At 37.3% G+C, this 14,117-nt stretch overlaps 1 protein-coding gene across 7 annotated transcripts in view; it reads right to left on the bottom strand.

Moving 5' to 3' along the window:
• Positions 1 to 206: 206 nt before the first annotated feature.
• Positions 207 to 14,117, bottom strand: part of LOC136864756 (peroxisomal acyl-coenzyme A oxidase 3) — a 230,510-nt gene continuing 216,599 nt past the window's right edge. For all 7 annotated transcript variants that reach the window (XM_067142116.2, XM_067142117.2, XM_067142119.2 and 4 more), the window contains 3 exons: positions 3,518 to 3,653; positions 532 to 686; positions 207 to 426 (listed from right to left, as the gene is read on the bottom strand). In XM_067142116.2, coding sequence (XP_066998217.2) covers positions 325 to 426; positions 532 to 686; positions 3,518 to 3,653 — 393 coding nt within the window. In that variant the 3' untranslated portion in view covers positions 207 to 324. The remainder of the gene's footprint in view (positions 427 to 531; positions 687 to 3,517; positions 3,654 to 14,117) is intronic.

Raw genomic sequence — 14,117 nt, 5'->3', positions numbered from 1 at the left:
AAGTCCGATTTTTGCATCCCAACGACTTTGAATTAACGAGGTTTTACTGTACGTGCTTCTTAAAGTCTCTATACCACTATTATGGTTAGCTACAGTACTACATTGTCATAGGAGTAATGGGATGTGAAGTATAGTAATGAGTTTCAGGAAGTGACTGTAGTCGCATACGTACAACTGAAGAGCAATACATTTATACAACCATGACATTAACGTAATCTTTTTAACACAAAATTAGCAATATTTATTGAAGTTTCACAATTACAAAATTAAATATCTAAGAATAAAACATCACAGATGGGTACAATCATAAGAATGGACACTAAATCACAATTTAGACCTCAAGCTTCCAACCATTTCTTTCCACCATGATGGACGTTCCATAACTCCTGGACTTTGAAAGAAGAATGCCTGAAGATTTTTATACACCTGCAATCAAAGCACAGATAATAGTATAAATGTTTACATTATTTAATAAAGATAATAAACAGAAGAATCAGAGAGGTAGAGGGAATTAAAATAATCAAAACTCACCTGCCCATTAGATTTTCCAAGAGGTGAATTCAAAATGAAGTCTGGAGGAGACAATGCATCAACAACAGCTACCGCTTCTGGCTTAAGAAGTGAACACAATTCTAAAATGCTTTTCCTAATCAATTTAGAAGCTCTAGGTCCTACAGCATATCCTCCTGCAATGAAGAACAAATGGCAATGCTAATTATTAAGCAACATGAATTTCACAATGACTAACATACAGTATTCTTTTAACACTGTATGTATGTATGTATGTATGTATGTGGTCCTATACTGTGTACTGCCTGGATTGTCCAATATAATTTTATCAACATTTGAAGAATGTAATTCAGAAAATCTGTTATACACACAGTTCTATACCACGTTCAGTACTTTTCGATATGGACACCACAAACGTTTGAACATTAGGCCCATTAAATATTCCTTCATGGAACTGTTTCTGGCCGAAGATGGTGAAGCATTGCAAGACTGCTGTTGCACCAAAATTTTAACAATGCAAACAATTTTACAAACTTTAATTTTTTTGATATTCCCTCATCCAAACTTTTGGCAATAGCACAATGTTCATCAAAGTGTGAGGTCCCTAGTCTGAATCTGTTCTGCTCTGGATTATCATTCATTTCCATTCGAAAAAAAAAATAATCTTAAATTCTCTCTCTCTCTCTCTCTCTCTAGCTTAACATTCAAGGCCATAAACAGTCACTATCATGTGATAAATTCATTCTTGAAATCTGCTTCACGTTGCACAGACACAGATAGGTCTTATGGCAATGATGGGATAGGAATGATCTAGGAATGGAATGGAAAGGAAAGGAGCAACCCTGGCCTTAAGGTACAACGCCAGCATTTGCCTGATGTGAAAACGGGAAACCACGGAAAATCATCTTCAGGGCTGCCGACAGGTTCGAACCCATTATCTCCTGAAAGCAAGCTTACAGCTGCAAGACCCTAATTGCATGGCCAACTCGCTCCATGTGAATGCATTTTGATTCACTCCTTATGATTACAAAATCTGGTAGAAAAATGCATCTCCACCTCTGAATATTGTTCAATTACACCAAACATTTTGTTCTCTTATGGGTCAGGAGAAGTGAACAGGGATTATCCCTTGTACCAAAGTGGAATGGAGAATGCCTCTAAAGTAGAAATCACTGCAGTGTCAGTGCATGAGCATGGCAATAAAGCAGAACATCAATCATGGCTTCCTCGATTAACCGTTCTGTATATTATCTATCAACACAATAAAGAGTATTTGGTCTACGGTTAGACATAGATGTGTCTTGCCTCGATGGTCCAAGTTTGAATCCTGGCTTGGCTACAAATTTATGACAGCTTTGAGAGGCATGAGCAGGGTATTCACAGCTATACAGAGTTGAGGTGATTGAAGTTTGTACAGTTGTGAAGACAAGCTGGAAAGCTCCCTCACTTTCAACCATCCTGGAAGTGCTTCTCACATAAACACCTGGTGAATGCCGGAATGATACCTAAATGCAACTGGACTGTCTCGCACAGATGGTAGAACCTGAGGTTTGATCCTGGCTCAGCCCGTGAGAGTTGTAGGTGCCCAAATATAGCCACCCACTTTTTTGTGGCCACTTACCAGCATATAAAACACTCTTCCAGGGCAATTTCTGGCACTTTAACAGTTCCAAAATGTGTAAAAGGAGTTAATAAGATGTAAAACTAATAACATTATATTACCATTTATATATAATCTCGCTCTGCGGATCAGCAGTAGAGTGTCTGCCTCTGTACACAAGAAACTCTGGTTCAAATCTGGCAGAGATAATCAGACTTATGAAAGGCGGAAAAGTCCACTCGTTAGTCACGTCTTATGATGTTGACATCTAAAGGATCTGTGTTAACATTTTGTGTCTACCCAATAAAATTAATTAAAACTCAGCTACAGATTGCTCAACATAATTCTGGTTCTCCGTACAGTGAAAAAGAAGATCAAAAGTAATAAAATAATGTTATTTGCTTTACATTCCACTCACTACTTTTACAGCTTTCAGAGACGCCAAGGTGCCGGAATTTTGTCTCACAGGAGTTCTTTTACGTGCCAGTAAATCTACCGACATGAGGCTGACGTATTTCAGCACCTTCAAATACCACCAGACTGAGCCAGGATCAAACATACCAAGTTGGTTTTCATAAGGCCAGCACCTCAACCGTCTGAGCCGTTCATTAAGACGTTCATTAAGATAAGTTCCAAATTGCAAGTATTTAAACAGAATTAAATATAAATGTTTATACATTTCTAAATACAGAGTGTGACTGGATGAAATCTCATGTTCTTTAAAGAACAAAACATGTCATTCTATTTTTTAAACCGGGTTGAGTGGCTCAAATGGTTGAGGCGCTGGCCTTCTGACCGCAACTTGACAGGTTTGATCCTGGCTCAGTCCGGTGGCATTTGTAGATGCTCAAGTAAGTCAACCTCGTGTCTGTAGATTTACTGGCACAAAAAAGAACTCCTGCAAGACAAAATTCTGGCAATTCTTTGTATTCGAAAATAGTCAAAAGTAGTTGGACGAAAGACCAATAACATTATTATTCGATTTTTTAATTTTTTCCTTTTCCAGGCATAATTCTATTTATATATTTTCTTTTCCAGTCAGTTCATAAATTTATTTATAAATTAGTTTCAGCAGACTAAAGAACCTAACAGTTATCAATTAACTGAGTCAAAACTGAAAAAAAGAAAAGAAAAAAAAACAGGTCAACTTCAGGAGAATGCTATGATTGTACCTAACATACAGCATATACCATAGCCACTTCCTTCATAATACTACCTTTCACAGACACCCACAATCAAATGGGTACTAAGGTGCATGCACTCACTTTCTCTCAGAAATGGGCTATTGACCATGATGTTCTTAGTCTGTTACATCAGCAGCAGCAACAAGTTCCATTATATATTATTAAAGAAATATTTTTATGTTCAATTGTACATCTATATACTTACAGTAAATGAATAATTTACCTTCATAAAGAGATCCTAAATGTGGTTCAAGGCACCAGAGCCCATATAAGCAGCACAATTTATGAAGAACATTTTTCATGTTCTTTTCCAATTCTGCCTCCTTGCAATGATCCCAGAAAGTCTGGATTACATAGTGCTGTATGGAAAGCAATCAATCAATCAATCAATCAATCAATCAATCAATCAATCAATCAATCAATCAATCAATCAATCAATCAATCAATCAATCAATCAATCAATGCTACAAGTATAACAATCTTAAATATATAGTCTCAAATGAAGAAAAAAAAAATATCTCACCCAAAAATTTAAAAAATATGACTTCATAAACAATGATACATTAATAACTTTATGTACAGTATGTGCAAGCTATATGGCATTATTTTCTCTCCACCATGAACTTACGTGCCCTTGCTGGTGACACCTAGTTTACAGTACACTTTGCCTTCTGATATGGTCTAGAACAAATTCATTACTTTCAGTGATCCATCTCAATGTCACCCTTGGCTTTGACGATATGGAAGTGACCGAGGTTTGAGCGATGCCAGTAATGCCATTCCTTGTACAGCCAGTCCCTGCTATGAACAGTGTGAAAATGTCACTCATAGGGTCAGCTGGTGTGTGCATTCCAGTGGTGTCGACAACTTATGAAATAACAATTTCTGACTCAGTGAGAAAAGCAACAGGAAACTGCCTCGCTCCTCATTTCTCTAGAATGCTTCTTCAGTGATGCCTAGGCCATCTATGACAGCTGATGGCAGAGCTGTTGAGGATCAAACCAGCCTTCAGGCTGAATACCCAACATACATCAAGCAATAATACTAATTTGCATACTATATGCAAGGTCTCCTACACATCGAGAGTACTCTGGCACAGTGGTATTCAAAGAATGGCACGCGGAGTCATCTCAACGTGTACGCAAATTTATCGTAGCTTCTGTTTTCGGTGAGCAATTCAGAAAAGAGTTGAACCTGCTCATTTTCAATAAAATCTTATTTTGATTTAATGTTTTTGTCTACGACTAAACTTAGTCCCCTTTCCGAACTATTCATTCTAAAATGTGCGTCAGTTTGTACCTCCCACTGACTAGGTATGTAAAAATGCTTACTGCTCTTTTTTAATTTTTTTTTGTTTGAATATCCACTCATTCACTTGATTTTTTCAGTAGGAGTGTATATATTACAACAGTAATTGTTGCATTAATAATTACACTCATCGTTGCTAGGCAATGAAAACCTCGTCGGCTTAATTCCACTCATGAGAAAACCATGTTTCTCTATCTGTCTTGTGATAGCTTACCGCGTTGCCTGAGAAGAGAACAGAAGACTCCAATGGTAGAATAAATGGGCTGTCATTAAGCACTGATAATGTCAGGAACAGTTCTCCGGCCGTTTTGGGCTTCTTCCGTAAACTTTTGTTCAAAGGAGTTAGGACAGTCCCTTTGCCCAGCAACGATATAGTACATACAATACATTGTTATTGGGGAACTGGGTAGTGTAGCAGCTTAGCTGGTTGCCTGTCATCCCGGCGACCATGGTTTGATTCCTTGTGTTGCTGGGATGGGATTTCCAGCTGAAAATCTCGTGGTGTCAGGAAGGGCAAACTATCTTCAATCCTTGGCCACAACTCTCCTGTCTCAATGTATGCAAGGACCCTGAGCAAGTGGGATAAGCTGCAGAAGATGATGATTATTATTCATTCATTCATTCATTCATTCATTCATTCATTCATTCATTCATTCAACTTTGCTAATCGGCCAACTAGGGACCACGATAAGCCTCACTTTACATTCTGGCATTTATTCATCTTTCGCTTGATCCACATCGTCTTCATTAGCTCACTGTGTTTAGCACGACGTTCTTCTGTCCATTTAGCACCAGTTGCCCGTTTTTCGTCCCAGAAAGTCCCAAAAGTCTTGATGGCTGCTCTGAAAAGATTTCGGTCTTGTGCATCGTCTGCTTGTAGGCCCAGTTCTTTAAGATCTTTCTTGACATTAACGTACCATGGCATTGCCGTTTTTGGTTTTGCGTCAAATATACTGAAGATACGTTTCATCCATCGAGAGTCAATCATCCGTCGTATATGACCATAGAAGCGAACTCTGCCTTTACGCATTGTGTCCGTGATCTTCTCTATCTTAGAGTATACTTCTTGCCTGGATTTTCTAATGTAGATGCCATTTTTGTAGTTTGGACCAAGTATGGTGTGTAGGATCTTTCTTTCCTCTCTAAATCCACAAACAAACATTTCTCAGACAGGATCAGGCATTCAGATGCATACAGTGATACTGGTTTGATGACAGTGTTGTAGTGACGAATTTTTGTGTTCAGGGAAAAGCACTTTTTGTTGTAAATGTTGCGGGTGGTTTGGAAAGCGACTTCCATTTTCTTGATTCTTGCTTCTATGGCCTCTTTGTCAAGTCCATTTTGCTGAATCCATTTCCCAAGGTATTTAAATTTACTAACATGGTTTATCGTTCCATATTTGGTGTTTAGTTGCGCCGTATCATCTTTGATATTTGACATTACTTCTGTCTTTTGAAAGGAAATTTGTAAACCTGTTTGTTCTGCTACTTCCTTCAACACATTGATCTGTTCTGTTGCACTTTTGAAATTTTCTGCCATAAGGGCTATATCATCAGCGAACGCTAAGCAATCTATTTCCACTACATTTTTCTTTGTCCCAATCCTTACGGGTTTGTAAAGGTTTCTTTCTTTTAACGTCTTTTGCCACTCCTGTATTACCTTCTCAAGTACGCAGTTGAACAAAAGAGGTGACAGCCCATCTCCCTGTCGAACGCCTGTCTTGATCTCAAAGGGTTCAGAGAGACATCCTTGGAATTTTACTTTGGATTTGGTATTAGTTAGTGTTGCCCTTATTATCGCCAGCAGTTTCTCATCGACTCCCATTTCTGCAAGGATGTTAAGTAACACATCATGGTCGATGGAGTCTTATGCTTTCCTGAAGTCTACAAATGTAGATACATAGGTTCGACCTCTCAGCATACGGTATCTTATTATGGTTTTTAGGTTAAGTATTTGTTCTCCACTTGATCGGCCTTTCCGAAAACCTGCTTGGTATTCCCTGAGTTTGTGCTCAATTTGCTGTTCTAGTCTTTCAAGGATGGATAGTGACAGGATCTTGTAGGCTACTGGCAGAAGAGAAATTCCACGGTAATTGTTCACATCTCTTATATTTCCTTTCTTGTATAAAGGATGGATCAAGGCTAGCTTCCAGTCCTCTGGTAGTTCTTTTTCCCATATATCTACAATGGTTTGGTGTAGGATGTCTATTGCTTCTTCCGAAGCATGTTTCCACAGTTCCGCAATCATGGAGTCTTCACCAGGAGCCTTGTTATTTTTCAGTCTCTTTATGTGGCGTTTGATTTCATCGCAATTTGGTGGAGAAGATGGCAGGTTTTGGCTCACTGGTTTGTTTGTTTTGATGGGGTTGGCTGGTTTTTCACAGTTTAGAAGGTCATTAAAATACTTAGCTAAGATTTTGCAGTTTTCTTCATTTGATGTTGCAAGAGTTCTATCTTTCCTTAGAAAGCAAAGGGAAGGTGCCTTGTATCCTTGTACCTTCTTTTTAAAATTTCTGAAGTATTTACGGGTCTCACCTCTATGAAAGTCTTGCTCAATCTTGTCCAGTAGTTCCTTTTCATACTTGCGTTTTCTCACTGCGTATTATTTTTGCTGTTTGTGCTTGTGTTTTGTACATCTTCCAATCTTCTTCTTTTTTCGAGGTGTAATACTTTTTTCCAGGCATTCAGACAATCCCCTAAGGTCTTCTCGCAGTTATCGTTCCACCACGTGTGCTTCTTCCTCTTCTTGATTTCTGCCACTCCTTTTGCAGCTTGTATCATCTGCTTTCTTGTACTGTTGAAGTCTTTTTCCACTGGCTGGGCAAGTTCTTTGAATACCGAGCTCGATAGCTGCAGTTGCTTAAGTGCGGCCAGTATCCAGTATTCGGGAGATAGTAGGTTCGAACCCCACTGTCGGCAGCCCTGAAGATGGTTTTCCGTGGTTTCCCATTTTCACACCAGGCAAATGCTGGGGCTGCACCTTAATTAAGGCCACGGCCGCTTCCTTCCCACTCCTAGCCCTTTCCTGTCCCATCGTCGCCGTAAGACCTATCTGTGTCGGTGCGACGTAAAACAACTAGCAAAAAAAAAAAAAAAGTTCTTTGAATTCATTCTCTCTTTCTCTGAGCTTTTTTGTGTCAAAGCGAATTATGGTAGGTTCGTTCTTATTTTTGTTGAGAGGGATTGGCCGAAACTTGATTACTGATACATAGTGATCTGAGTATGTTTATTCCCTTTTTTACGGTAACGTTCATGATTTGCGGACTGTATCTTCGAGATATAGCAACATGGTCTATTTGGAATTCTCCTATTGTTTTGTTTGGGCATCTCCATGTCATCTGTTTTCTTGGTAAGTGACAAAAGTGTGTTGACATCAGTTGGAGGTTGTGGTTATCACATAGTTCAACGAGGCATTCTCCATTCTTGTTGGTTCTTTTGTGTGCTGGGTAGAGCCCAACAACTTTCCTGTGTTTCCATTCATGTCCTACCTGTGCATTAAAATCACCCAATAGGATCTTGACGTGGTGCTTTGGGATTTTCGCTAATCTGGCATCCAGGATGTTCCAGAATCTATCTGTGCCTTCCAGGTCTTTTTTGTTTTGTTCATTAGTTGGAGCATGTGCATTGACTAGCGTATATGTTTTATTTGCACAACGCAGGGATAGTAGTCATAACCTATCATTAACAGCTTCAAAATTTGAGACTGACCTAAGAATTCTGGTGTTGACAGCAAAAGCTGTACCGAAGATCGGGGTGTTTTTCATTACTCTCTTATGGGATCTGCTCTTGAAGAACCGATACCCTTCAGACTCAAACGTATCTTCGTCAGTGAAGCGAGTTTCTTGCAGAGCCATTACTATGATTTTATTTTCGTGGAGGGCATTGGTCAGCTGTTTCATCTTACCAGTTTGTATTAAACTGTTTATGTTGAACGTTGCCAAAAAAGTCTTAGATATGGGTTTCAGCTTTCGTGACTGTTCAGGATTTCCAAGACGCTCCGACTCGTCTTTAGCATGATGTTGCATCCCCCCCCCAGAATCCGAACGGGATGCATGCGTCGCTTGTCGGCGACGGTGGATTTCTTTGAAAAGTTGCCACCTGGGGTATTAACTTCATGTCTTTGTTTTACCATCATGCTTGAGAAGCTTTAGCTTAGCTTGGAGCAAATTGCTCATTCTACATACAACCAAAGTTGTTAGCCCTGGAGAGCCTCAAGATGTTCTCCGGCTGCGGGCAGGCATTTCCTCCTTACCCGAATAGTTATGGTTTTCCCGCCAATACTCGGGTGGCTGATAGCAGTGGTTTACCACTGGGCGATGGGTTCGCCACATCCCTATGCCATTATTATTATTATTATTATTATTATTATTATTATTATTATTATTATTATTATTATTATTATTATTATTATTATTATTATTATCATCCAGCAACATTAATTTGTTATTTCTGGCATAATTGCAAGATACTCATTTTGGGGGTATGAAGGAAAAACAATACTGGGTTTTGGGGCTATGCCAACCAGGATGTTTGAATACCACTGCTCTAGGGCATGCAAGGTAGGACTGATCTTCTCAGCAGTAAAAATTGCCTTATTCGTCAGCATATGATGCTGAACCAAGTCAAGGAACAGGGCTCCTTGCTGAAGGAGTAATATTGGTCTTATTTGTGCATTTTTATTTCTTTGTTTTTCTGTAAAGCAATATGACTTAAGCAAGTTGACCAGACAAGTACAATTAACTAGTGGCCTGTTGCAGCAATGGCTGCGAACAAAGACTAAACATAAAATTAATCATAAAGGAAGCACGAGAATAGTAATGGAAAATATACTGAACTCAGCAAGACCATTTGTCATTAAACTTACACTTCCGTTGTGACTATACATTTGGAATATTTTATCCTTGTCAATTGCGCTGTCACAATCATCTTGTGCAAGCTTGTAAGAGTAGTGTTTTCATCTCTCTAATAAAGTAGGCTGCAATTCACTGTAAATTATTCCATTTGACTGTCCTATTCATTGACCAATTTCAGTATGCTATGCTTCTTGTGAAATACCCTTCAGTTTCAAGGAACTGACCCTGATATGCTTTAGTTATAATCCTAATTTCGACATCCCTTGCAGCTTTGACTCTCCTAAATGCCACATAACTGAAAATGCACCGGAATAAAGTAAATACCTATTTTGTCAAAACTTAGACCCTGTGCTTTGTTAATGGTCATTGCAAAATCAATTGCTTTCTTTTAAATTTGAAAGGCAGGTTATTGTCAGTAGACACCAAACCAATCCTAGTTAGATAAATTACCAGATTCTTGGAAGCATCTGTAATGACTTCTAATCTTATTATTTCATCATACATTTCTCTATCATACACACAATGTTTATTAAACCAAAGGAATGTGCGTATTTCTTATAAGCATTACAATTGCACAAACTTGTAATTTTAATACATTTGGGTATTCTATGGGTATGCTGCTTACAAAATTTGTGTCATCTGACTGAGTATTGGGACTGTTGAATTCCATGAAACTTCCTGAGATTAGATGAAGAACATCTTCATTTATGTTGTTACAGTCCTCATTGAAGAGACCTGTTATAGTAAGCAGGAGAATTTCAGTCTATACAATTGCCAAAAATCTGAATTACCATAAATTCGTTACTTATGAAGTCTGAGACTTTTCTTGTATCATTTCCTATTTCATTTTAAATTTCATTAGGTCCTAATTGTAGTAGTCATGCCGCAAATTCCTTTACAGAAGGCTTTGCACGATGGTTTGTATTCAAGTGCAATACTTTAATTTTTGGCCATGTATGAGCATTCTGGATACATGCCTCAATTATCCAAGCACTTCCATCTTTGGATACCACAGGAAGAAGTTGGCAAAAATCTCCCCCAAATACGACAAACTTACTACCCATTTCTTTTTCACACCTCACAATATCCTTTAGTATGCAGTCAGTCCAATTTACTGCTAATGTAAGAATCATCAAAACTTCATCAATAATGTTTTTTTTCGCAAAATGTCTGCTTCTGAGCCATTTCATTTAACGCATGGAACGGAACTTTGTTAGTGGAACATGCAAACCAAAAGTGCTATGAACCGTCTTACCATCTGGTAATAACAAAGTTGCATTTCCATGTATACTAAATATGAATGAACAGATGTTTTCCTGCATCCTCGTGGAGCTTCTAAACAAAAAGGTATTAGATTCTGTTCAGAGTTGATTTCGCAAAGCCATCTATCGAACTAACATAGAAAGATCTGCAGAGATAACTTTCATAGAGCCCTCTATCGGTCTGGCATAGAAAGATCAGCGGAGACTACTTCCATAGAGCTATCAACTGGCAAATAAACTGCAATGACCTAAGCATCGTATTATTCAAATAAATGACTATTTTACGCAAATAAAGGACTTTATAAATTAAGTAGTTTTCTAGTAATCCTGAGATGGAGACCTTTCTTTTGATGTATAACAAAGGCATTAGTATTGCGGTTTCCTCACAATATTGTGTTTAACGTTCAAATTATACATATAGACTAGCAATTACCCGCAGCTTCGCTCACGTCGATTTCGAAATTTGATCACAGTAATCGTTCCTTGGTATTGTATTAAGACATTATCTGAAAATTCCTAAAGTATAAAAACTCACCCAAAAATTGAGTTTCATTTACCCCAGAAATTCTTTGTGAACCATGTTTGTGGTATTACCTTTTGGGGCTAAGACGACCATGCAACATAGAACTGTACATGTTCTCTCAAGTCAAAAAAATTAATACGTGTTTATTTTTAAAGGAGATTCCAAATACCTATTCCCACTTCTGTTACATCTTCGATTTTTGAGATATACATAAGTATCCCCATAAAAAGAATTCAACCCCTTGATCAGTCCTTCCCCCACCCCCACCTCCATATAAGTGTATTTTCAGAAAACAAAAATACAGGTTTCTTCATTTTTAAAGGAGATTCCAAATACCAATTTTCACGTCTGTAACATCTTCAGTTTTTAAGATATAAGTACCATCATAAAAAAAAATTCAACTATTTTTCACTTCCTTTCACCCCCCCCCCCCCCCTCCGTTAAGTGCATTCTCCGAAAACAAAAGGGTGCATATTCCTGTATTTTTAAAGGACATTCCAAATACCAAGTTTATTGTGTCTAACATGTTTTGTTTTTGACATATAGTGTAGCTATTCCGGTACTCATTTTAAAAATTCAACCTCTTTTCAAATTCTTTTCAGCTCCTTAACTGGATTTTTCGAAAACAAAAACATACTTGTTTCATTATTTTTAAAGAAGACTCCAAATACCAGTTTTCATGCCTGTATGTCTGTAACCCCTTCAGTTTTTTAGATAAATGTATACTCACAAGAATAATTTAACTTCTTCTTGACTTCTTTTCCACCCCTGTCCCACCTTAAGTGGACTTCAGAAAACAAAAAATGCGTTTTTGTTTATTTTCAAAGAAAATTAAAAATACCCACTTTCATGCCTGTAACAGCTTCAGTTTTTAAGATATCAGTTTATAAGATAAAGTATCCTCATAAATATATTTCAACTCCTTATTTACTTATTTTCAACCCCACACCCCCTTACATCTATTTTCCAGAAAAAAATGCGTGTTTCTTTATTTTTAAAGGAGATTCCAAATACTAATTCTCACGTCTGTAACATCTTCAGTTTTTGAGATATATATACTCATAAGAGGAATTCATCTCCGATTTCATCACCCCCCCTTCAAATGCTATCAATTCTTCCAACCCTCCTCCTGTTAAGGGTTTTTTCCGAAAACCAAATAATACGTATTTCCTTATTTTTAAGGGAGATGCCAATACCAATTTTCACGTCTGCAACAAGTTAAGTTTTTGAAATATACTGTAGATATGCTAATTTTAAAAATTCACCCCCTTTTTCAGTTCCCCTTAAGTGGATATTCCGAAAAAAAATATTTGTGTTTCTTTACTTTTACAGGAAATTCCAAATACCAGTTTTCAAATCTGTAATATCTTACGTGTCTGAGGAAATTTGCAGGCTTCTTAAAAATTTACTCTGTTTGTCACTCTCGTTTACCCCCTACTCATCGGATTATCTAAAAACACAAAAATACGTGTTTCTTTATTTTCAAAGGAGGTTCCAAATTTCAATTTTCGTGTCTGTAACGTCTTCAGTTTTTGAGATATAAGTCTCCTCATAAAATGTGTTCAACCAATTTTCCCCCGTTTTTCACACACACACACACACACACATGCGCGCGCGCACACAATGGGATTTTCTGAAAACAAAAATAATGTGTGTATTTTTAAAGGAGATTCCAAATACCAATTTTAGCGTCTGTAAACTTTTCAGTTTTTGTGATATAGATATCCTCATTTTAAAAATTCACCCCCCTTTTCACTCCCTTAACAGCAGAATATCCAAAAATCCTCCCTTAGTGAGCACCTACATGTTAATATGAATGTATCTTCAAAATTTCATTTCTTTCTGTCCAGTAGTTATGGCTAGGCGATGATGACTCAGTCAGTCAGTCAGTACAAGTTATTTTATATATATATAGACTAGCAATTACCCGCGCCGATTTCGTAATTTGATCAAAGTGATCGTTCCTCGGCATTGTACTAAGATATTATCTGAAAATTCCTAAAGTATAAAAACTCACCCAAAAATTGAGTTTCATTTAGCGCAGAAATTCTTTGTAAACCATGTTTGTGGTATTACCTTTCGGGGCTCAGACGACCATGTGACATAGAACTGTACATGTGAGAAACAGTCTTCTCTCAAGTCGAAAAAATAAACACACGTTTCTTTATTTTTAAAGGAGATTCCAAATACTTATTCCCACATCTGTAACATCTTCAGTTTTTTTAGATATAAATAAGTATCCCCATAAAAAGAATTCAACCCCTTGATCAGTACTTCCCGCATCCCCACCCCCATCTAAGTGTATTTTCCGAAAACAAAATTACATGTTCCTTTATTTTTAAAGGAGATTCCTAATACCAGTTCTCATGTCTGTTACACATTCAACTACTTTTCACTTTTTTCGCCCCCCGTTAAGTGCCTTCTCTGAAAACAAAAAGGTACATGTTCCTGTATTTTTAAAGGACTTTCCAAGTTTCTTGTCTCCAACATAAGTTTTTGACATGTAATGTAGATAATATACCGGTACTCATTTAAAAAAAAAAAAACACTCTTCCAATTCTTTTCATTAACTGGATTTTCCGAAAACAAAAAAATATGTGTTTCATTATTTTTAAAGGACATTCCAAATACCAGTTTTCATGGCTGTACATCTGTAACACCATCAGTTTTTGAGATAAATGAATACTCACAAGAATAATTTAACTTCTTCTTGACTTCTTTCCACCCCTCTCCCGCCTTAAGTGGACTTTCCGTACACAAAAGATACGTGTTTCTTTATTTTGAAAGGAAATTCAAAATACCAACTTTTCGTCTGTAACAGCTTCAGTTTTTAAGATAAAGTATCCTCATAAACATATTTCAACTCCTTATTTACTTA

Source organism: Anabrus simplex, chromosome 2 (genome assembly GCF_040414725.1).
Source record: "Anabrus simplex isolate iqAnaSimp1 chromosome 2, ASM4041472v1, whole genome shotgun sequence".
Taxonomy (NCBI): Eukaryota; Metazoa; Arthropoda; class Insecta; order Orthoptera; family Tettigoniidae; genus Anabrus; species Anabrus simplex.
Note: the sequence above shows the minus strand (reverse complement) of the source record. Positions and strands in the feature narration are given on the sequence as shown.